This window comes from Genypterus blacodes, unplaced genomic scaffold (assembly GCF_046128005.1).
Source record: "Genypterus blacodes isolate CSIRO-AG114 ecotype Tasmania unplaced genomic scaffold, CSIRO-AGI_Gbla_v1 ptg000008l_1, whole genome shotgun sequence".
Lineage (NCBI taxonomy): Eukaryota > Metazoa > Chordata > Actinopteri > Ophidiiformes > Ophidiidae > Genypterus > Genypterus blacodes.
In genome coordinates this window covers 1,260,707-1,284,405 of record NW_027466822.1, presented here as the reverse complement: position 1 = coordinate 1,284,405, position 23,699 = coordinate 1,260,707, and the positions used below count along the sequence as shown (strand labels likewise).

The window sequence follows — 23,699 nt, the reverse complement described above, 5'->3', positions numbered from 1 at the left end:
CACACCAAACTTGTCCCAAAGCTCAGGATCCTGGACCTCCTGACAGGCAGACCCCTATTGGTGAGAATGGGTAACCTCACCTCCTCTGCACCGACCCTGAGCACCGGAGCCCCCCCAAGGCTGTGTACTCAGCCCCCTGCTATACGCCCAGTTCACACATGACTGTGTGGCCACACAAAGCTCCAATGTCATCATAAAATTTGCAGACGACACCACCATCCTGGGTCTCATCTCAAACAACGATGAGGAGGTCAGCGCCTTGGCAACCAGGAAAACAACCTCTCTCTCTCATCGTCAGCAAAAAAAAGCAGATGATTGTGGACTACAGGAAACGGCAGGGGGGGGGACATCACATCAGTGACATTCTCACCTGGTCAAGAAATTCTAAGATTTAAGAGATTTAAGATACTTTACTCCAGTCATTTTGCATGCAATTCACGGCAATCACACACAATTGATGATTGTCTTGCAACCCCTACATATCACACACACAAACACATGCACTATAGAGGGGGTGCAGGGCAGCCATTCCACGGCGCCCGTGGAGCAGTTGGGGGTTCGGTGGTTGACATGGCAGTGAAAACTGCGCAGAAATGCCTGTACTTCCTGAGGAGACTCAAGAAGTCTGGCATGTCTACCAAAATTCTCACCAATTTCTACAGATGTACCGACGAGAGCATCCTCTCTGGCTGCATTACTGCTTGGTATGGCAGCTGCCCTGCTGAGGACCTCAAGGCCCTCCAGAGGGTGGTAAATACCATGGAGCGCAACATTGGCTCCAACCTCCCTCCCTGCAATGCATCTATCACACACGATGCCTTAGGAAAGCAATCACCAAGACCAAAGCCACCCAGGATATGTTACATTAAATTACATTTAGCAGACGCTTTTATCCAAAGCGACTTCCAATTGAAATTTCTCTTGCACCCCCTCATATCACACACACACAAACACATGCATTACAGAGGGGTGCAGGGCAGCCATTATACGGCGCCCATGGAGCAGTTGGGGTTCGGTGCCTCGCTCACGTGCACCTCGGCAGTGCCCTGGAGGCGATCTGGCAACTCACCAGCTACCAGTCCACTTACTTGGTCCATACGGGACTCGAACCGGCGACCCTCCGGTTCCCAAGCTGAAACCCATATGGACCCTAACCCTAACCCTAACCCCATATGTACTGTTTACTCTGCAGCCATCTAGTAGACGCTATCGGCGCATCCAGGCACTACTAGACTCGTAAACAGTTTCTTCCCCCGGGCCATCAGGCTCAATAACCAGTAACTTAGCACTCTATTTATCACCAGCACTCGTGCTACTTTATATCTATCTATTTGTAATAGTTTATGTTTTTAATCTGCTGTTATTCAGTCTGGTCTGCACTTTAACTCCGTTTTCTTTATTGCTGAGTACTTTGCACAGATTTCAATATGCTGTTGTTGCTGCCATGTCACAAGAAATTTCAATGTACAGAACGACCCTGTGTTTTACTGTGCAATTGACAAATAAACTTGAACTTGAGTACAAACTCTCCGTTTATCAGTTTAAACTCTACATTAGTTTAAACACACAACAAGAACCCAGAAGTGATCAAATACGCACCTCCACAAGGTACACAACAAGAGCTAAGGTACCTGAGAAATGGAGTAAACATAACAATGTATACCAATATAGAAATGAAAACGTTTGCATAAATACTGCCACAGTCACAGTGAATTAAGCTTAAACCAGTGCTCTGGTATCAAGTGTTTGCAAGTGCCACAATGTTAAAAAAGGGAACATAATGATTAGTCCAACAATGTTTTTAATTGTTGATGAGTTTAATAATATATCCAGTCCAATAATAGATTTGCTATGAATGTATCTTTTTTTGTTTTACACATATTATAGTTTTATACATCATTGTCTTCACGATAGTCTTACAGAGCAATGGTTCAAGTCTCAAAGAAGACATCAAGAAAACACCAGTATTTTCTTCTAATATATAACTCTAACCTCATGTCAACAGATCACACTGTATTACAGCACAGTTTACTGCTCTGTAGTTGAGTTGTTAAGCTTATACTTATACAGTTTTGATATTAGATATTTTGTATATAACATTCCTGTAGGCACATAAGATGACATTTGGCCAGTTTATAAATTATGCTTACTATTTTTGGTTTTGTTTATTTATATTTATTACTCAATGTTATATATTGACCTAGAGTGCCCTCATTAACCTATTTTTAATTTATATACTCATTTAAATAGTGCAGTCTGGTTATAATCCATTAATAAATGAGGGATTGACATACTGACCAATAAATCAAATCTTCAGTCTCATCTTAAACCTTTGACCTGCTACTACACACAAACATATCATTTTGTTTCGAATTTTGGTCAAAATAATTCCATAAATAATAGGATTGAGAAGAGGTGGAATTAAGAGAAATTGTATCGCCATGAAATTCTTCACATTTTGTTTTACATATTGTGATCCATATCTTGAGTACATAACATCAAAAAGCAAAGCACCTGTGACATTAAACAAACATAGCAAATGTGGCAAACATGTCTGCATACATTTCCTTCTGCTTTCTCTGGATTTTAAAGCAGCTTTAATCAGCCATAGATATGAAAACACAATAAAGACAATATGTCCCAAATATAAAGATATAACACACAAGCCAAAGATATTATTGACTGTTGCTAAACTGCAGGCGAGTTTGACAACTGCCCAGTTCTCACAATAGAGTTTGTCTATGTGTAAGCTGCACAGTTTCAGTGTGGATAATAAAGATAATATTGTTACATCACAGCTCAAAGGTACAAGCAAGGACAAACTAACTAATAGAGAAATTCTTCTTGCAGACATAACAGAGTGATATTCCAATGGTCGACATATAGCCACGTACCTGTCATAGGCCATTAATGCTAAAATAGAGTAGTCAATTTTTACATATGAGTATATAACAAAGATTTGTAAGAGGCATTTTGCATAAGATACAACATGAAAGTCAGACAGTAGATCCAAAAGAAACTTGGGATAAAAACCTGTGGTCCCATAGAGTCCATTAATGCATAGAATACACAAAAGAATGTACATTGGTTCGTGAAAGTTTTTGTCTAAGACTATGGTTAAAATGAGAGACATGTTTACAAACAAAATCGCAGAGTAACATAGTAAAGTGAAAAAGAAAAGCGTGCCCCTGTCATTGACTGTTGCACTGAAGCCAGACAGTGAAAATGCAATATCACTGGATAGATTTGCCATTCTTTTGCAAGCTAATCCTCCTAAAACACAGCCAACTGGTTCCTGTGTGAAGTTACAGGTCACAATCTTTTTCAATCAGCTGTATTAGATGCAACAAATTCAGAGGACGGCATCCATGAATGTTCATTGTTAGTTAGGAATATGCCAATTTGATTTAATGCTTAACACAGCTACGATGGGACTTTATAAACCAGTAATGACACCCTCTCCCCCAGTGAAGGTGTGTCCACACCATGTCCTCCGAGGAAGAGGAAAAGTAAGGGGACTAAGGGGGAAACTTGTCGAATGCTCTGTTTTAGTGGTGGGGAGGAATGCTTGGTGTTAAAAGAAAAATATGAAAGGCTAACATTCTTAGTTTGACTTCATTAAATCAAGATTGTGCAAATTAAAACAAAATCAAAATTAAAATGATGTATTTGTAATTCAAAAGGTGTGTAAATCATACTACATTTCTTATATAGATTGATGCTTTTTAAATAAATATAAAGTATCTATTTATTTGGGATTATTCTATAATGTTTGTCCCTTATCACATTGAATAATTGCTAACTCATTCACAACAGCTAGCCACTAGGATGTCATCCTGATAAACAAAGACAAAAGACAGTTCACGCAACACAGTGTCTATGAAAAGTCTGGGCTAAATTTTTCATAAGCAAAAACTCGAAAAGCCTGGATGGCGTGATAACTGCAGTCGTGGGAACATCCTGAGGGTCAACAGGTACCTGGTGGCAGTCCTGGACTAGGTCCACTTTAGAAAAAATAGACCAAACAGGCTGTCAAGTCCTGTATATGTGGAATAGGCAGTGTTGCCAACTTGCCAACTTTCTCGCTAAATCTGGCAACTTTTCCAAATCCTCTTGGCAACTTTTTTTGTCAAAAGCGACTAGCGACAAATCTAGCGACTTTCCTGGTGTTATTGAAGACTTTCTGTTATTGGAGACTCTAACGTGAAAGCACATATCGTTCCGCAGCGGGTGCTGCCGTGACCCACTCCGCCGTCCCAAAGCATTCACAGGCGGTAAGTCTCACAGTAGCCTCACGCAGCAGTCCCAGCTGCAGTCAATGCAGAGAGGTGACCCTCACTCCGTGTCCAGACTGCAAATGAATCGCGCGTGTGCAAAGCCACCGCTGATCCCACCCTGGCTTACAGAGTGGGATGCAAAATGCCAACATGCGATCACATTGGGGAAGCATGTAAAGCTGCTTTCTCAGACTCCACTGCTGCACGGAATCAGTGCACGGAAATGATTAATGGTGTTTTAGCACCACACAAAAAGTTGGTCGCAGATGTGGGTGACCAGCGTTTCAGCCTCCACCTCGATGAGTATACAGATGTAGGTGTTTCTAAGTACCTGTGGGTTGTGGGTAGGTAAACTAAGGTACTTAAGTGACACCAAACACAAAATTGTCTTAATATTTTTGGGGCTTGTTTAGTTGGAGGGAGGAGATGCCAGATCTATAGCCAGAGGTTTTGTGGCTTTCCTGGAGAAGTGTTAAAAAAAAGAGAAACTTCTGGGGATAGGGACTGAGAATTCCTGAGTTCATCCCCCATAGTGTGGACTACTTGGTACGGGAGACTGGTTTTCAGAGTCTCCAGAGCACAGGGAGGCCTACAAGGCCATATATAAGACCATCAACTGTGGGGAAAAACCCTTACAAATAATCAAGGTGTGTGCCACATGTTGGCTTTCGACCGAACCAGCAGTTTCATGTATTTTGGACCAGTATGAGGCGCTTGAACTGCATTTCGCAGTCACCAAGTCTAGTGAACACTGCTACATGGCTGAGGTTTTACAGTCCATAAGATCCTAAAAACATCTTGTATCTGACTTTTTTGAAGTCAGTGCTGGGTGAGGTACAGTTGGCCGTCAAGGCTCTTGATGGAGAGCAGGTAGATCCTCTTAAACTTCTTCACAGCTTGGTTAGCCTGATAAAGTCTGTTAGTAGCAGAGTGCAGAATCCACCGGCAAATATTGATGTACTCAAAGAGCCGATTGGTCAAAGGCAGCTGAGCTCCAACTTGCGCCTGAGGAGAAGAACTTTGTCCGAAAGCCGTGTGTAGCCTACACCACCTCCCTCAATAACGAGTTGAGGATGAGACTGTCGAACATTGAAGCATTGCAGTATAGGTCAGTTTTCAATGTAGAGGAAACTCTAAAGTTAAACAAGAGCCTGGGAGAAACAAGAAAAAACACTTGCTACTATAATCCCCGTTGGATCCCACTCTCAGCCCAGTGACGGCATCCAGATGATGCAGGAGGGGCAGGGTTAGATCTCCAATCAGCTTCTGTAAAAATTATTCTCATACATATTTAAATGACTTTGTTTATCTGACTCCATAAGTTAAACTTACACATCGTGACAATTTGAACTCCAATTGGTGTGATTCTGATTTAGAGATTGCCGATGAAGTTTTAGGTTTCTAATCGTTATTTTAGTACGGGAATTAGCGATTAGTTTGGTATTGAATATACGCTCTTATTTACTTACATTACATTACGGTCATTTAGCAGACGCTTTTATCCAAAAGACTTCCAATAAATGCGTTCAACATAGGTGGATAAAAGAACTTCAGGTCACAAGAAATCGTAAGTGCATTTCCTTCCAAAACCAACAGCTAAGAGCATATCTAGAGCTAGAGTAGAAGTGCAATAAGTTAGGTACCAAGATGAATGAGAAAAAAAAGGACAAATTAGAAAACAAATAAGTGCATCAGAAGAGCTAGGACAACATAGGTGATGTCCTAAGAGGGTGGATCCAGGTAGTGTCTCTTGAAGAGATGGGTTTTCAGCCTGTGGCGAAAGATGGGCAGCGACTCAGCTGTCCTGACATCAGTCAGGCGATCATTCCACCACTGAGGTGCCAGAACAGTGAAAAGCCGTGACCGTGTCGATCGCAAGCAGGGGCCGCTGAGCAATGGGGCAGCCAGCCACCTGAAGGCAGCAGAGCGAAGTGGTCGGGCGGGGGTGTAGGGCTTGACCATAGCCTGGAGGCACGAAGGAGCTGTTCCTTTCACTGCCCTGTAGGCTAGCACCAGAGTCTTAAACTGGATGCGAGCAGCTACAAGGAGCCAGTGTAGAGAACGGAGAAGGACAGTCGTGTGGGAGAACTTGGGTAGGTTGAACACCAGACGAGCAGCAGCTTTCTGGACGAGCTCTAGAGGTCTGATGGCGGAGGAGGGAGTTGCAGTAGTTCAGGCGGGAGATGACAAGAGCCTGGATCAGCACCTGCGCTGCCTTGTCGGTGAGGAAGGGACGAATCCTCCGGATGTTGTAGAGGAGGAATCTGCAGGAACGCGTCACCGATGCAATGTTTGCTGAGAACGACAGTTGGTCGTCCAGGGTCACACCTAGATTCCTCGCAGTCCGAGTAGACGTCACCACGGGGTCATCTATGGTGATGGCCAGGTCTCGGTGCGGGCAGCCCTTCCCCGGGAGAAACACCATCTCAGTCTTGTCCAGGTTGAGCTTCAAGTGGTGCTTCGACATCCACTCCGAGATGTCTGCAAGGCATGCAGCAATGCACGTCTCCACTCGGGTGTCAGAAGGGGGAAATGACAGAATCAGCTGGGTGTCATCAGCATAGCAGTGGTAGGAGAAGTTATGGGAGTGAATAACAGAACCAAGAGAAGTTGTCTAGAGGGAGAAGAGAAGAGGGCCCAAAACCAAACCTTGCGGAACCCCAGTGGTGAGCCTACGCGGCTTTGAAACAGAATCTCTCAGTGTTACCTGGTAGGAGCGACCTGTCAGGTAAGACGCGAACATGGACAGTGCAGAGCCCGAGACACCCATTCCCTCCAGGGTAGAGAGAAGGATCTGGTGGTTCACCGTGTCGAATGCTGCAGACAGGTCCAGGAGAATCAGGACAGAGGAGAGAGAGTTCGCTCTAGCAGTTTGGAGTGACTCGGTCACTGCCAGGAGGGCCGTCTCGGTTGAGTGGCCCACCTTGGAGCTGGACTGGTGGGGGTCCAAGAGGTTGTTCTGGTGGAGGTAAAGGGACAGTTGATTGAAGCCAGCACGTTCAAGAGTTTTAGATAGGAAGGGTGGAAGGGATACCGGTCTGTAGTTCGTGATGTCTGAAAGGGTCAAGAGTTGGTTTCTTTAGAAGCGGAGTGACTCTGGCAGTCTTGAAAGCAGAGGGGAAAGAGCCAGAAGCCAAAGATGTGTTAATGAGGTGGGTCAGGTAGGGAAGAAGATCAGGTGCAGCAGACTGAAGGAGAGGGGAGGGGACAGGGTCAAGGGAGCAGGTGGTGGGGCGGCAGAGAGGGAGGTGGGGAGGGAGAAGGCGGAGAGGGTGGTAGAAACAGGACAGCTGGGGGGTAAGGGAAGGAAGATCGGATATCGTTGACCTTCTCGTCGAAGAAGTTGTTGAAATCGTCAGGGAGGTGGGAGGAGGAGGGAGGAGGGGGTGAAGGGTTGGAGGAGGGACGAGAGTTTCAGATGACGTATTTGCATGTGATTTGACCCAATAAAGTATCTAGTCTATTCTATTCTATTATTCTATTATGTTATCCAGGGATAATCTTAGGCAACTGAACTTGCTAGTAAAGGCTTGAAGACACCTCTCATCCGAGAGGCTTCTTCAGTTCTGACAGACTAGTGGAGATTCCCAGGATTTAACCTCTGTTGAGTCGGTGTCAGGGTCATTTATACTTCTGATTAGTCATAATCAGGGTTGTTGATACTCCTGATTAGTCCTCCTGGTTGTTATTGGAGTCCCTTTTGGCCAAGTTTGGACGATAACGACAGTAAATTGTGACACATTTAGTTTTTCAAAATGATGTTTTTAATGCAAAGATGTGTAAATCATGTTCCATTTCTTCTGTAGTTTGATGCTTTTTTTAATCAATACCAATAACTATCCATTTGTTTGGGATTCTTCTAACTGGCTTATCACTTATCACATTGGATAATCGATAACTCATTCACACTTCAAACATCAACAGATCTTCCTTTCCTAAATAGTTTGTTGCTTTAGGAACATTAATTACATGAACACATCTAGGGCAATACATTCTTCAAATTAATTTCTTCATCTGGAAAAAATTGGAAACAATTCCACAGTAGAATTGGTGCATAACATTTTTGTCCTCAGCAACGGCTTGTTTTTGTCACAGTTTTATATGTTAGGTGTTGCTACAATTTAAATAAATATCTAAGATTAATTTCAAATCAATTTTGACTATCAAGAGACACAACAGGCCATATGATATATACAGTATGTGAGCTTAGAGAATTGATCTTTAGACACATCTTAGGTAATCAAATTCTATTTTACAGCATTCAATATTGTTCATGGTCTTGTTTTCTGTTGATCAGAATGCAGTTATTTTCACATCAAATTTTTTTTATGTGGTTTCAGTACATTGTGAACATGACACTGCCACCCACTGGATAAGTAAATGTCTGCATGAGAATATTGAGAACCACACATGCGTGACCAAACATCATAGCATTTAGAAAGTTTCAACAAATTCTTCACACTCTGATTATGAGTTTGAACCTTGTCCAGCATACTTAAATTTACAAGCAAAAAGTCTGTGACATTAAGCAAAAATGATGTGGCACACATGTCTGCATGGATGTTACGCTCAGGTGCTGATTATTTTACTGGGTGTACATAGTAACGACCATTAAAAATGTCATCCCCAAAGAAAAAGAAAAGAAAAATATAAAGAAATCATTAACTGTCATTCATTGATAATAGGTTGCTATAACAGTAGTTGAATAATATTATAATAATATTGAAACTATCTAAATCAAGGTATCATAGTGGTGCAGTGTTTGTGAAAAGGACAAAACTTTGTAGAGTCTGGTTTGGATACAGCACAGGTCTGCACTCTAATGATTGCCCTTCTAGTTTTCAATTTTTTCATTAACTTGCTTGTTTTGTACTAATTTATATACCTTGCATGTCTGCCAAAGAAATAAGTGTCATAGTAAATTAGGTAATTTGGTTTAGTTTGTATTACAGTATGTAACATCTTAACATCCTGTAAGATAAACATGTATCCAGTTTTTAAGTTTCAGATTAACAATCATAAAGCACATTTTCATAAACACAATATAATGAGAAAATGATTCAAACATTGTAACAGTGTCTAATAATTGTCACACCTGTTTCAGTCCAGCAAACATAAGTTAATCAGCATGTAAAACATCATGACACAGTATGTTACAAGTAAAAATTAGTATGTGGATTGTTTTTAGAACAGAGGATGTTGCCTTTGAAATCACCAGTAGGAGTCTTTAATATAGCATTGATTCAACTTACCAAATATGACCTATTTTAGTATTATATTAATTAATACAAGTGATTTCATGTTAAACCACTAATCTGCTCCAGTATAAATACTAATGTGGATTTTTAAATACTTTTATGAAAAAAATCTGCAAGGTCATACACAAACCTCTAACGACGACCTTATCCTTTGACTTTTTTGTTGTCCATACATAAACTTAAAACACTGCTACGAACCTTAGTTAGAATAATACCATAAATAATAGGGTTGACAATTGGTGGAATCGTGACAAATTGTACAGCCATGAAGTTCTTCACACTTTGTGACACAGAGTTTGACCCATATCTTGCATACATCAGGTCAAAAAGCAAAGCAACTGTGACGTTAAACAAACATAATAAATGTGGTACACATGTCTGCATAAACTTCCTCCTGATTTCTTTGGATTTCAAAGCAAATTTCACCAGCTGCACATATGAACAAAAAATTAAAAGGTCATGCCCAAAGTACAAAAATATGACAATAAATCCAACAATATTGTTAATTGCTATTGAACTGCAGGCAAGGTTAATTACTGACCAGTTGTCACAATACAGTTTTTGTATGTGGGAGCCACATAATTCCAGTTTAGCGGTCATCATCATCACAATAGCCTGACAGAGCAAAGGTACAAGTCTGGAGAAACACACTAGGAGAACAACCTTGTGTCTAGTCATAATAGAGTGATACTCCAGTGGTCGACAGATTGCCACATATCTATCATAGGCCATTAAAGCAAGAATAGAAAATTCAGTTGATGCATATGAGTATATAACAAAAATCTGCATCAGGCAACCAGAATAGGATATGACATGAGTTCCAGACAATAGATCAAAAAGAAATTTGGGGTAAAAGCCTGCAGTCCCATAAAGACTGTTAAAGCACAGATTACACAGAAAGATGTACATTGGTTCATGAAGGTTTTCCTCCAAGATAATCGTTACAATAAGAGTCACATTTACAAGCAGAATCACACTGTAGCATAAAAAGGTGAGACAGAAAAGACTGACTCTGTGGTTAGTTGTATCATTCAACCCAGATAAGGAAAATGTACTTATAATTGTTGTGTTACTCATCGTTCATGTAATAAATATAAATGTCACAATAGTACCTGGGTAGTTATTGTAGTCTTGTACTTTATGTTTTCTTAGTTGAAGAGCTAAGAATTTCACTATTGAAAAGATGAAACCCAATGCTTGAATAGCCTGTGAACTTATTTGAACTTATATGAACTTCATTCAACTTTGTCAGAAATTAGGGATCCAATCAGATGTCACAATTTCCTAGATCTCTAGAGATTTGTGGTATCATTTGTAAATTCTTATTCTTGTCCATGTTAATTCCTATGTTACAGGCAAACTTCTGACCTTATTTTTACAAAACACAATTAATGAAAAAGATAATAATACATTTTAATACAATTATTTATGTCAAACAACAATTCACAGTAATTTTGTCTGTTTGGTGCAGCTAGTGCAATTTTTTCTCAACAATACATCATGGCTCAAATGCTCAATTGATACAGACGTGGCTGAACGTTTTGGTACTGTTTCTTTTTAAAAAAAAGAATTCTCGGAAATAAGTTGAAATTTAAAGAGCAATTGGTATCCACAATTCTCAATTACATATATATCAGAATTTACACTTTCCTTTTTGATTTGAACCCAGGTTGAACAAAAGGATAGTTCAAATGGTGGAAAAGGAAACGGAAGTGAACCTCCAAGATCAAGGCTCAACAGTGTCTGGTCGCACCATCCATCGCTTTCTGAAGACCTCACATAAGAAAGAGAAATACTTCAGAGGCTTTAGAAAGAGCCCAACTTGAGTTGAGTGAGTTGAAATGCATCCGCAATGCCTGGTAGAATGTCCTTTGGACAGATGAAACGTGTTTTGGTAAGTCATAGCTGTCGTCATGTTGACAGAAGGAAAAATTACACCATTTGTACATTGAGGAGACTCAATGTATGTCATGTTATGGGGTTTTCTTGCTGCCGATGGCACAGGGTGTATTGAATCTGTGCAGGGTAAAATCAGACCAGATTCTCAAAACATTCTGTAACAAAACCTACTTCCCTGTTTCAGTCCATGATCAGGGCTCCTCCAACAGGATACTGACCCAAAACATAAATCTAATAGTACCCAAGAGGGCACCAAAGTCAAAGTAAACACAAATTGGGATGTTTTATGCTGTATGCTGTGGTTGTGTGGTTAATCCCAAAATACAGTGCCTTGGTCAAGTCTACTCAATTGTAAATCGCGTTGTATGTGAGACTGGACCCTCTCATCATGTTGCTGTCTGCAGCTGTAATAGCTAAACGTAAAGGGACTTCAGTACAACAACCATTTAGGTTTGTTTTATTTTCAGAAATGTAAAACTTGTGGCAAGTCCAAGTGTACATGTATAGCTAATGTTTTACATTGTGTTTTTGTGCCTTTAGATAATAACTAAAGGTCATCTTGTCTAATCTTGTCATCTGCAGCGCTCCTCTCAGTGCAGTCAGAGTTCCCACAGAGTTGTTTGTTCATGAGACTGCCAGGTCCCTGAGCATAGCACCAGCATTAAATTGATGTCCTGGGGATACAGACAGTTTAGTGGACTAATGACCTTGAGACTTAATCATCATGTTTACTCTTTCTATGTGTGTGTGTTTTTGCATCACACTGGATGGAAGTTACATCAGGTAATCACTTCACTAATTATCATAACAATACATTAGGTGACCTCAAATGGTGATTCCCTCTGAGGCTGAGGCCGCTGTTCAGCCATTTTCACTGAAGTTAAAGTTAAGTTTGTCATGTTAGTTAAATGAATCAGAATGACCCCTGCACCCACACATCCATCACATCAGAGTGTGTTGGTCGGAGGACACAATGTGTATGAAGGACTTATTCAATGTCCTTGGTGTAAACTCACTTCCTGCTTTCTTTCAGTGCAGACGCTGTGCTGCTTTCTCGCGCCTCTATTTGCATTTTTCTTAATTTTCCTGCCGATATTCTTGTTTTCCTGTCATGTGAAACTACAAGCAGCGATTCCTGGATACTTATACATCACTGGGACTGTAAAATATTTTGCAGATATAGTCAGCTATTGCGATATTTCAAGCACAAGCCTAGAGCCTGCTGCAGTAACTGGAAAAGTGGTATTTAGCTAAAGCTAATTAGCAGCAAGATGCCTCCCTTCTCCACGGATGACTATCACAAACTTCTACAGAAGATTGGAGTGCTGGAACCACAAATTCACCGGTTAGAGGTGAACGTGGAAGTGAATGGGTTGTGTGGGAACGAGACCACTTTACCAAACCACCTTTACTACTAAGAAACATGAGGGCAATGTGGGTAATAAATCTTTGGGTGGTAGTCCTCCCTGGAACGCTCTTGGTGCGAAGCCAAAGAGTAAATCCTTTCCATGGGAACTGAGAGGACAACTTACAGGCAGAACTCAACGCCCTGACATTTGCGACGCAACTGGCTAGCCTGCATCCAGGCAAAGCGCCTCTTCAACCCCTGTGCTTGGTAGGGCACAGCCGTGGGCAGCTACGAAAGGGAGAACTAGCAACAAACCTCCCCAACGACCAAGTCTGCAGCTAGAAACAGATTTACTCCACTGCAGGACCCTGGATCTCCGTCTGATGACCTGGATAGCTTCTCATCCTCACACAGCAGGGAGTGGATTGAAAGAAACTCCGAAAGTAGAAAGCTGTAGGAAAAGCTAATGACTGGGCCTCAAACTCTGATTGTGGTTGACTTTGCTGTGAAAGATATAAAAAGTGTTTGCAGTAAAAAACACACCAAAATACTTTTTCCAAGGATATGGTCACTGACTTGGAAGACAGAATCCTGCAAACTGTGGCTGCACACCCAACTGTGAAGAACATCATACTGCACATTGGGTCTAATTATGTTGTAAAGCAACAGTCTGAAGTACTGAAACGTAACTTTACTGATCTGTTGAACACAGTGACTGCTGAGGTGTTTATCAGTGGCCTGTCAACCGCCAGTCAGAAGAGGAATTGAGAGATTCAGCAGATTGTTGGCACTAAACACATTGCTCTCAAGCACATGTACTGTCCACTCAGTGCATTTTATTGACAATTTCAACTTCTTGTGGGACCGTAGACATCTTTTCAAAACAGATGGACTTAGCCTCAACAAGTCAGGAGTAAAATTGTTCACCTCCAACCTGTGTTACTTCCTGCATCACCCATATGTTCCTTCTGCCAAGGACAAGAGACAAGAGGAACCAAAACAGGAGAATAACACAAAACAGCACAGCAGAAACCCTGAAGGAGAGCCACCTCAGCCCCACCTTACGAGAGCTCTGATTATGGGAGATACCAGAGCCAAGAGCTGGAGTATAAGGAGGAGTTTGGAGGAACTAAGTTTACCCCCCAACCTACTCCCATTTCTCTCCCCTAAATCCCACTTGGTGTCCATCTCCAACAAAGGGACGTCCCCCTCCTCCACAACTTTAACTTTTGAGGCTGCTTACCAGGACAAGGTGGACCGGCTGTTGGTTTGGTGCAAGGATAATAACCTGGTCCTCAACAGCACCAAGACAAAGGAGCTGATCATAGACTTTAGGGGGAACAAAACTCACATTCAGCCCCTCTTCATCAGCAGGGACTACTAAAGATTCCCCAATTCTCTAAAAGCTAAATCAAAAATGGGCCAATGTGATGGCACACGCACACACACACTCACACACACACACACACACACACACACACACACACACACACACACACACACACAATGTTGTTTGATGAACCATCCATGGCACTGTATTTTGAAAAGGAATGGATGACAGATCCAAATTGTAAATGTTTTTTTATCAGAGAAAAAAAATTCCTCTTAAGTGTAAACTTAATTGGCAATAAAAGCTATTCTGATGCTGATTCTGATTCTGCTAATTTGAAAAAAAAAAATTGTAATTTGAAAAAGTTGAACGTTGCCATTAGGCCCATCTTTCCCATTTATAATTAAATGAATTACAAATGTAATTTTACTGCACCAATAACAATAAATACATTTTCTTTTACATGGCTCATTTACCTATTTTTTTATTTGTTGTAGTAGCCTATTGTAGCTGTGTTTAATAGCATGTCTTGCGTATGGGGGGCCTTGGCTGGAACCTAATATATAAATATTGTATAAAGGGGGCCTTATCATAGAGTGAGTCTTGGTTGCAGGTAAACATAGTGAGTAATGCTTCTCTATATGCATTCAGAAGGGTTTACCTGTTTTTAAATTGACATAAAATCTGATATAAGAATGATCAAGGCCATGATGAGTCCGGAAAATAAAATACCAAAAAGAAAACCAAAATATATGATATCCCAAATTTTAATACGTTGTTCAAGCATGAGCCCCAAGTCTGAAACCATTATTTTGACGGAGAGGTCAGATTCCTGATGTCAAAACGACATATTTCCCAACTGCCTCAGGACTTTTTCTGTAGACCAGCAGTACCCAATGACACCTGAAGTGTGTTCCTATGTCCAGTCTACTCCGTCATTTTGTTTTGGTCGCTGTCACTGCGTCACAACGACAGGATGTTGGAAATGGAAGCAGGGTCTTCAGAGCCTTTTTGGCGATTCTGCCTTGATTTTAATCCAGAACACCGGCAGAGTTGTTGCCTGAAACTAACTTTTAATGCCACTGCATTTGCAATCTCCAGCAGTGGATCTTCTGGCACGGACAGGCTCGATTCATCTGGTTTGTTCACAAATGGGATCCATTCTTTCTCAGTTTGTGGGTCTTTTGTAGTTTTTTTGTAGTAGAAATTTTGTATACAGTAAACTATTTTATTCATGATGGGATTTATACGTTGTTGTCCTTTTGGGAATAGTTGTTTCAGAAGAAATTCCGTTTGGCACAAATGTACACAGAAATCTATGGTTTAGGTTTTATAGCAAACGCTAACATCTTTCTTCTGTAAATATTTCTGCACACAAACACCTATTTAGAATCCACAAATAGGACTCAATTCAATAGAGCAATCAAATGCTTAGCCCAGCCTCCATTTTATTTATGTTTGGGCAAGAAGTGTTTAAATGTAACACCAGCCTCACACTCTGCTTCACTTGCAGGGGAGGGAAAGCTGTAGCTGATGAGAGACTTTCACTGCTCTGCTATATCATAGCTGCTCAATAATCTTTTATTTGCTTATATTTACAGCATTACATTCTATTACAGCTGCCAATGAAGTACTACATACATGAAATGTCTAGAGAGGAAGAAAAACAACACAGACAAAGGTTTGACAAATATTAACAATACGCTGACGTCAAAGAATAATCGGCTAAATTATTTTTTAATGTGCTTGTCTTGCAATCAATGACATTTTTTTAATAGAATGGGTAGTATGGAAACTGTGTTTTGATGTAAATGATAAACGTAATTCTGCTTTCTTTACAGCAGCTGTCACACTGAGATTGTTAATTTGTGCAGTTAGAAACTGGTTCTGTTTCATGTTGCAAATCTGATTTAGCTTAAATATTGATGAGAAATCTGAAACTGAAATTCAGTTTCACGAGTACATAGTATGAGCCTGTTTATTGACATTTTCCCCTGACAATTGACATTGACAATTGACAATTGTCATTTCCTGCTGACAGACAGACAGAATGTGAATGTAGATGGAATATAGGCTGTGGTACTGTTATCTAAAGAGATCACAGATAACAGAGTTATTGAAGTGTTTGTGCTTGTGTTAGTTTCATCGTTTCACTATGTTAAGGCCCTAAATCATCAAGACATAATGGAGAACTCGACTGTGATTGTGTCATTTGTATTGGCTGCTTATGGTCAGATTGGACCGTTAAAGTACTTGTATTTCATCATTATAATCTTATGGTACCTTTCCATATTTTTTGCCAACACAGTTCTCATTATAGTTATATATGTGGACAGACGGCTGCATGAGCCTATGTATATATTACTGTGTAATTTGTTTCTGAATGAAATATATGGCAGCACATCTTTGTATCCTCTTCTGCTCACACAGATGTTTTCAGATACACATGAAGTGACTCGGGTATTCTGTTTCCTGCAGATGTCTTGTATCTACACATCTGCTTCTGTTGAGTTTTGCAGTTTGGCAGCCATGGCGTATGACCGATATGTTTCTATCTGCTATCCTTTACACTATAATGTCATTATGAACACAGGAAGAGTGTTCATGATCATTCTGCTTATTTGGATATATTCACTGGTTAATTTTGCATTCTCATTTTCATTCATCGTCCATTTGAAATTCTGTGGTAATGTTATTGATAAAGTGTTTTGCGACCACCATTTAGTGATTAAACTTGGATGTTCAGTTTCAGCACTTACCACCATATCTGACTTAATTTTTGGCTTTATGGCTATTGTTGTCCCTTTTGGTCTCATTTCATTCTCGTACATCAAGATTTTGGGTGTTTGTCTGCAAACCTCTAAAGAGACCAAACAGAAAGCAATCCGCACCTGCACACCTCAGATATTCTCTGTGTCAAACTTGTTTGTTGGTTGCATATTTCACTTTCTTGATTCTAGATTGAATGTGGCACATGTACCAGCCAAAGTAAGAATTATTTTATCTGTTTATCTCCTTCTCTGCCAACCAATTGTCACTCCTTGTATGTATGGACTTAACTTACCTATGATAAGAGAATCATGTAAAAGATTTCTGTTCAATAGAAATTAAAAATATGTTTAGTGTTCCACAGTTTTGCATTTACGATCAATTGTATATATAATATTATATATCATATAATTTCTACTATAATTGCTTGTGTGCGTGTGTGTGTGTGTGTGTGTGTGTGTGTGTGTGTGTGTGTGTGTGTGTGTGTGTACAGCAAGCACCATTCCCTCCAAACTTGCCAAACACATTGTTCACACAGGGCGATTGTCATTTAGTTTATTTTTTGCATTACCAAATTATTTTAGTGGGAGACCCCCGCACACCTCCTAATGGCATTTCATGCGACTTCTTGAATCTGATATCGATATTGGATATGATACTTCATGTAGCCTGGCGTGATGGGATACATATACAGAGTAAGCCACATGATAATGGCACAATGTAACTGCTACTATGGCGCAGGATCCTCTCAGCCTCATGGTCCTGACCCACTGCTGCTCTTGCCATTGTCACGTTAATCAAAAAAACCCTTCCCCCAAAGCAAAACCTGAATTCATTATTACAAGAGACTTTATTTAGTTATTTAGTTATTTAATTATTTAGTTGCAGAATAAGCAGTATTAATGCACTCTAAAAATGTTGCTATAATGAAAGAATAATCTGAGCAGTACATTTTTGAGTCTAATGTGTTAAAAACATTGAACACAACATTAAATATTAGGTTCATAAACTGGATAGATGAATGGTAAATCAGCAACACTGAGACTGACATGTCTTTGTGCTGCCACAAGAGGGAAGCAGCAGACATGTTTGTGGATCATGTATGTTGATTAAACCAGTGACCTCTGACATGCAAAACAATCAGTTTAACACACTGACTTCCCAACTGTAATATCTAACATAGACTGCGTTGTTAATTATTATTTATTTATGTTTATTTCGGACTGTGGCAGCTCCAGCCAAACAAGAATGAATATGCATCACTCACTGAGTTCAGGTCAGAATGTCTCCAGTTATGTCTGTCAAACTATTCTGGCTTAAAATACAAACGTCTACATAAGCAGCACATGTGTTGGTCACTTGTTGCTACAGTCTAATGCATCCAACATGATTAAGTACAGCTGGTAAACTAACTGTGGGGGAGTGTGTGAGCATTATCAGAGTGCCTCAATGGAGAAAATGATTTATAATTATTATATTATCTGTAGTTCTGCCTACCCGCCTGTAGAGGTTGATACAGTGTCACGGACCAGCACTGTTTTCCAACGGTTTGACAGACAATAGAATGGCATGATGATTCTGTGCAGATAGTGTTGTTTATAGTTACCTATCCACATATAACATACACTTATATATATATATAACACTTTGCATAACATTACCTTTATAGTTTAAAACAATTATGTGAGCAGTTCAAGTCAGGCTAACCTGTAATGTATCATTATTGTATATGGTTTCATATATGGACACAAAGTACAGGGAACAACACATTACAAATGTAACTTTTATTGAACTGTACAAGTACAAAATGCATCTCATTTGAAAAATAAGTAAAAAAAAAAGGCAAAATATCCCCATAAATACAATATATTCTTTAAGAGAGTTCTTACTAATTGGGTAGTATACTGTGATAAAAAAACAACAACACATAACTGTGCGCACATTACTTCTTAAACAGACTGATGCAACACAGTGAGGTCAGTCAGTCTGGTTTCATTTACATGTCCGCTCTCTGAGGAAGATTACACACAATGAATGAAGTCTTGCTTGGTAAAATTCAACGAAAGAGAAAAAAAGTCTGGAATATTCGTAGCCTTGGAAATGGAAAAAATAACTGGATTCCGTGGTGTTTTTTGTCTTTGTAAGGAGATAAAGTCATTTTCTATGAAACTATTACAAGATTTTACAAATTTGTCAGATGATCAATGAATGACTTTCTGAGGTAGGTCTGATGGCGTGTTAGCTGTGTTTAAAAGGGACGTGGATTGTCAATATCACTTCTAAGATCATGTTTTCCCCCTGACACGTCTACAACTCATTTCATCATTTCAAAACTACCAAGGCTTCAACGCTAAACCGACTCATCTCTGAAACACAACTTTGGCTGGAAATAATCACGAATCATTATCAATTCCAAAGTTCATTTTCACCATCAAGCTTCACCGCTCACCTGATTGGACTGTATAATCATCAGTGATTTCATGCCCGGTGAAACATTCCAACCCCGCTGAACCCTACAAGGCCTCTCCGGTGACCTCTAACCCCTGTATTAATGTTTCTTTGCAGGGACCTTAAGAAGGCTGAGACTAATAAAGCCACGTTACTGAAAAAGCATGTGACAAGTTTGTTCGTCGTCCATCCAGATAGAGGGTAATGTTAATGTAACAGTATCACCTATGACTGGAGTCTTTCGTGACCTTTGGTTCACTCAAGCACCTACTTGCCTGAGCGTCCCCTCAGGGACGAGGTAAACTGAACCCACCTCTCTGATTGTGTAAATACTAAAATGTGTGTGAGTACAAATCGCACATTCAGTCTGCATGTGAGAAACCTCTGTGGGCTCTTCCTTCTAGAAGAGATCAGTCACACTTCTGGAAGTCCTGCAGTTGTTTTCAAAGAGGAACCAACAGTTGAGGGACCACACACGAAGAAAAAAAACAATAGCCAGTTGTATCTCCATTAGAGAGAAAGGAGGGCTGTGATTGTGTGTGTGTGTGTTGGGTGGGGTAGGGGGGGTCCATTAACCATTGCATCGTGTGTTTGATCAGTCATTTTCAACACTGATTACATTTTAGATTAGCTGTGCAAACCAATACAGAACTTCTTCATTCACCGTCGGAGTGAACATTCACTACAGGAGAAATGATTCAACATTAAATTCAAAACAAACAAAAAAAAATGAAATAGGTTTGGATTCCTCGGCTGCCACTCAGTGTCACAGACGGGAGAAGCAAATGTCGCCGTGATTATTCCCTGATGGACCCAGGACAGGCCTGGTGGAGCGCTCACAAACTCACACTGATAATCACTACCTCTCATCTGAGGGTGAACAGCTGGAGGGTCAAAAACCTGCAGCCTTTTGTTTTGGGCCACACCTTGGAACCAGTCGCACTTTGTTTCGCAATCATTTCCCTCTGAAATCAGAATCTCAATAGCAGAGATAGACATTCAACTCAAAGTCTAATATTAAAAGGATATAATCAGTAAAACAGTAAGATAACATAATATAAGTAACCGCACCAGTCCTGTGTTATAGTCCAGGGCCTAATATGAAAGATGTGAAAAAACGGGTCAGTCTCTCTGCTCCCTTTCTCTGTGGGCTGACTGATGACAAACAGCTGGATAACAGCTGCCTATGACTTGTATCCTGTATATATTCTGTCCCAAACGGAGCTTGAACACTTTTGATTTGTTTTGTCCAAAAAAGTTTGAATTGCCGTCATAAAAAAAGAAAAAGAAAATCCAACCACAATGTCCAACGCATTCGCATTAAAGCTGTCTGACCATCAACGTATGGTTATGATATCCAAACCCTCCGTGGCTTTGTGTGCTTTCATCTCTCACACTGTCGTCTCTCCCTGGTTACTGTTGCTAAGACGCTTGTAGAACCTCCGCCACGATTGGAGCGTCTTCCCAGACCAGACCCAGAACCCGGAAGTGATTCCGACAATCATGGTCATCAGGTACTTGATCATGAACACGGTGAAGTCCGGGGTCATGGGGGCGAAGTTCTGGGGCGGGCAGGGTACGGCGTAGCGCTTGCACGTCTGCATGTGCCAGGTCCGCTCCCAGTGCTCCCGGAACGCCTGCTCGTAGAAGTAACACGCGATGACGATGGTGGCCGGTACCGTGTACAGCACACTGAACACGCCGATCCGGACCATCAGCTTCTCCAGCTTCTCGGTTTTGGTGCCGTCGTGCTTCATGATGGTGCGTATCCGGAAGAGGGACACGAAGCCGGCCAGGAGGAACGAGGTGCCGATGAACAGGTAGACGAAAAGAGGGGCGAGGACGAAGCCGCGGAGGGCGTCCACGTTGAAGATCCCGACGAAACACACCCCGGTCAGTACGTCGCCGTCCACCTGGCCCATGGCGAGGATGGTGATGGTTTTGATGGCAGGAACAGCCCAGGCGGCCAGGTGGAAATACTGAGAGTTGGCTTCGATTGCTTCGTGTCCCCACTTCATCCCAGCCGAGAGGAACCAAGTCAGGGACAAAATCACCCACCAGATGGAGCTGGCCATGCCGAAAAAGTACAACACCATGAACAGGATGGTGCAGCCCTCCTTCTTCGTTCCCTGCGCTACGGTTCGGTAACCGTCGTCCTTAAACTTATCCACACACACAACTTTATCCTCTAGGAAAAACCCGGCAGCATAGGCCACTGCGACCATAAAATAACACCCGGACAGAAAGATGATGGGTCGCTCGGGGTATCGGAACCGCCTCATGTCCACTAAATATGTGAGCACCGTGAACAAGGTGCTCACGCAACACAGAATGGACCAGATGCCGACCCACAACCGGCCGAATTTCACCTCATCATCGCGGAAATACATGAGGCCGGTGGGCTTGGTGGGCTCACACGGCGCCCCGCAGTCTTTGACCCCCATGAAGCGGTAGCCGAGGTAGGTAGGCATTTGCAACTGTAACGGGCAGGAAAACTGGTGGAACTGGTTGTACTGGTGGTGGTGCTGGTTATGTTTGTCCCCGTTCGGTGGTGGAAGGGTCATTGGCTCGTATGCAGAGGGGGAAGACGATGAGGGCGAGTCGCCTGGTTCGGAGGTGTTCTGGCCGACGCAGATCTCACCGGCTCCGTGAACTGGGAAAGCCTCACAACGAAGACGCTCTGGCCACTGAAAGCCAAACTTATTCATCAAGGCTTCGCAGCCCTGCCTAGCCCGCTCACAAAGGGACCGACACGGGGGGATCGCTTGCTCCAGTACGGTACACACCGGCGCGTACATGGAGCAGAGGAAGAACTTCAGATCTGCCGAGCACTGGACCTTGACTAGCGGGTAGAACTGGTGCACCTCCAGGCCGGCGTCCTCTTGGTTGGTGTGGCCCAGGAGGTTCGGCATGATAGTCTGGTTGTAGGCGATGTCCGTGCAGAGCGGGATGGAGATGGGTTGGCAATAGCCGTGCTCCGGGATGGATATTCCAGCATCGCCGTAGTGGTGCTGAGCAGAGGAGAGCTCGCAAAGCAGCCATACAATCCACAAGAACACAGGGCCAGTGGTGGACCTGGTCGCCGCCATAGTTGTGGAGGAGGGGGAGGGAAGGAAAAACTTTGATCCAAGAAGGGAGACTGAATACGGTTAAGAAGTCAATAAAACACTCTTAGTTGCCTAAAACCGTTGTCCATACATCGAGTACTTCGAGTTTAACTGGTCGAAGTGCAAGTTTCCCACTTTCTCTATCGATATAGATCCAAGAAAAACGTCTTTCGTGGCGGTGGTACTCTCATGACTTCTTGATGGTCTTTGTAAATGATTCCCGGCAGCCCACTTTCACCCCAAGTCCGGTAAAAACCACGCGAAACGGGTGAAAATCCCTTCAAAATGCAAAATTGAACTATTAAATCGCGGGCACAATATCAGCGCCGCGAGTTTAACGGAAAAGGAGAAAGGAACAACTTTAAACAGCTTCGGTTCCCATTGTTTTCGGGCCTCACGGCGCACACCGCCTCGGCTTACAGGAGACTGAGCTGCTGGAAGTCCAGGGGCTCACGCGCTTCCCTCCGTGCGCGAGCCGTCGGTTTCTAGACGCCCTTTCCATTCACAAGACACTCCGCCACATGGCGGGGCGCCTCGAAACCGATGCCGCGTCCCAGCCAATCGCGGGGTTTGTTTTCCCGTGGGACCTTTGCTTTATATGACTCTACCCCCAATCACACCAAAATATACACATGCCCATTAGAAAGTAACAGATTAATGAAATGGACCTGACATGGTTTAATCCAGTAATCTTATTTATTTAAGTAACAATCGAATATATTCATTTTGAGACTTTCTTTCTTTCTTTCTTTCTTTCTTTCTTTCTTTCTTTCTTTCTTTCTTTCTTTCTTTCTTTCTTTCTTCAGTATATCTCACTGCTATAGACAGATAGCAGTGACATTTGGTTGAATGATCACGACATAAATGGTGAACATTGGTGAGATACATTTCCCTGTTCTATGTGTTCATGTTGTGAATGAAATAAAACAAGTTTATATTTTTATTTGTGTTTTTTGTCTCTTTGCCCATACTCGTGCGCTCATAAACTGTATGTGATACGTTGTGTAGTCATATCACTTGAAGACACTAATTCTAAAACAAACTCTTTCTTTTTAATTTCCATCCAAAATGTGCTATTGTAGTCTCAGTTTAACCACTGCCTTCCTGTGCTGAAGCTGGACTGATTTTACTGCGTCAAAAAAGTAAATAGTTACAATAAGAATCTCTCAAGTTATCTCAAGTTATGTTCTATTTCTTCAGATTGGCCAGTCTTTTGCTTCGTTGCATGTATCCTGTCTGTCCTGTGTGACAAAAGTGTGAGAC

General features: G+C 41.6%; 4 protein-coding genes across 4 annotated transcripts; 1 reads left to right on the top strand and 3 right to left on the bottom strand.

Annotated features, from left to right (window-relative positions):
• Positions 1-2,305: 2,305 nt before the first annotated feature.
• Positions 2,306-3,253, bottom strand: LOC143004053 (olfactory receptor 10R2-like). The gene has a single exon (XM_076154893.1). It carries the CDS (start codon positions 3,251-3,253, stop codon positions 2,306-2,308), a length of 948 nt encoding a protein of 315 aa, XP_076011008.1.
• Positions 3,254-9,679: 6,426 nt separating this feature from the next.
• LOC143004046 (olfactory receptor 5B21-like) lies at positions 9,680-10,612 on the bottom strand. Its single transcript, XM_076154888.1, has one exon. It carries the CDS (start codon positions 10,610-10,612, stop codon positions 9,680-9,682), a length of 933 nt encoding a protein of 310 aa, XP_076011003.1.
• Positions 10,613-16,296: 5,684 nt separating this feature from the next.
• LOC143004037 (olfactory receptor 13C8-like) lies at positions 16,297-17,223 on the top strand. Its single transcript, XM_076154876.1, has one exon. It carries the CDS (start codon positions 16,297-16,299, stop codon positions 17,221-17,223), a length of 927 nt encoding a protein of 308 aa, XP_076010991.1.
• A 1,445-nt stretch (positions 17,224-18,668) lies between these two features.
• On the bottom strand, positions 18,669-22,887 carry LOC143005623 (frizzled-7-A-like). Its single transcript, XM_076157013.1, has one exon. It carries the CDS (start codon positions 22,416-22,418, stop codon positions 20,721-20,723), a length of 1,698 nt encoding a protein of 565 aa, XP_076013128.1. The 5' UTR covers positions 22,419-22,887; the 3' UTR covers positions 18,669-20,720.
• Positions 22,888-23,699: the final 812 nt, after the last annotated feature.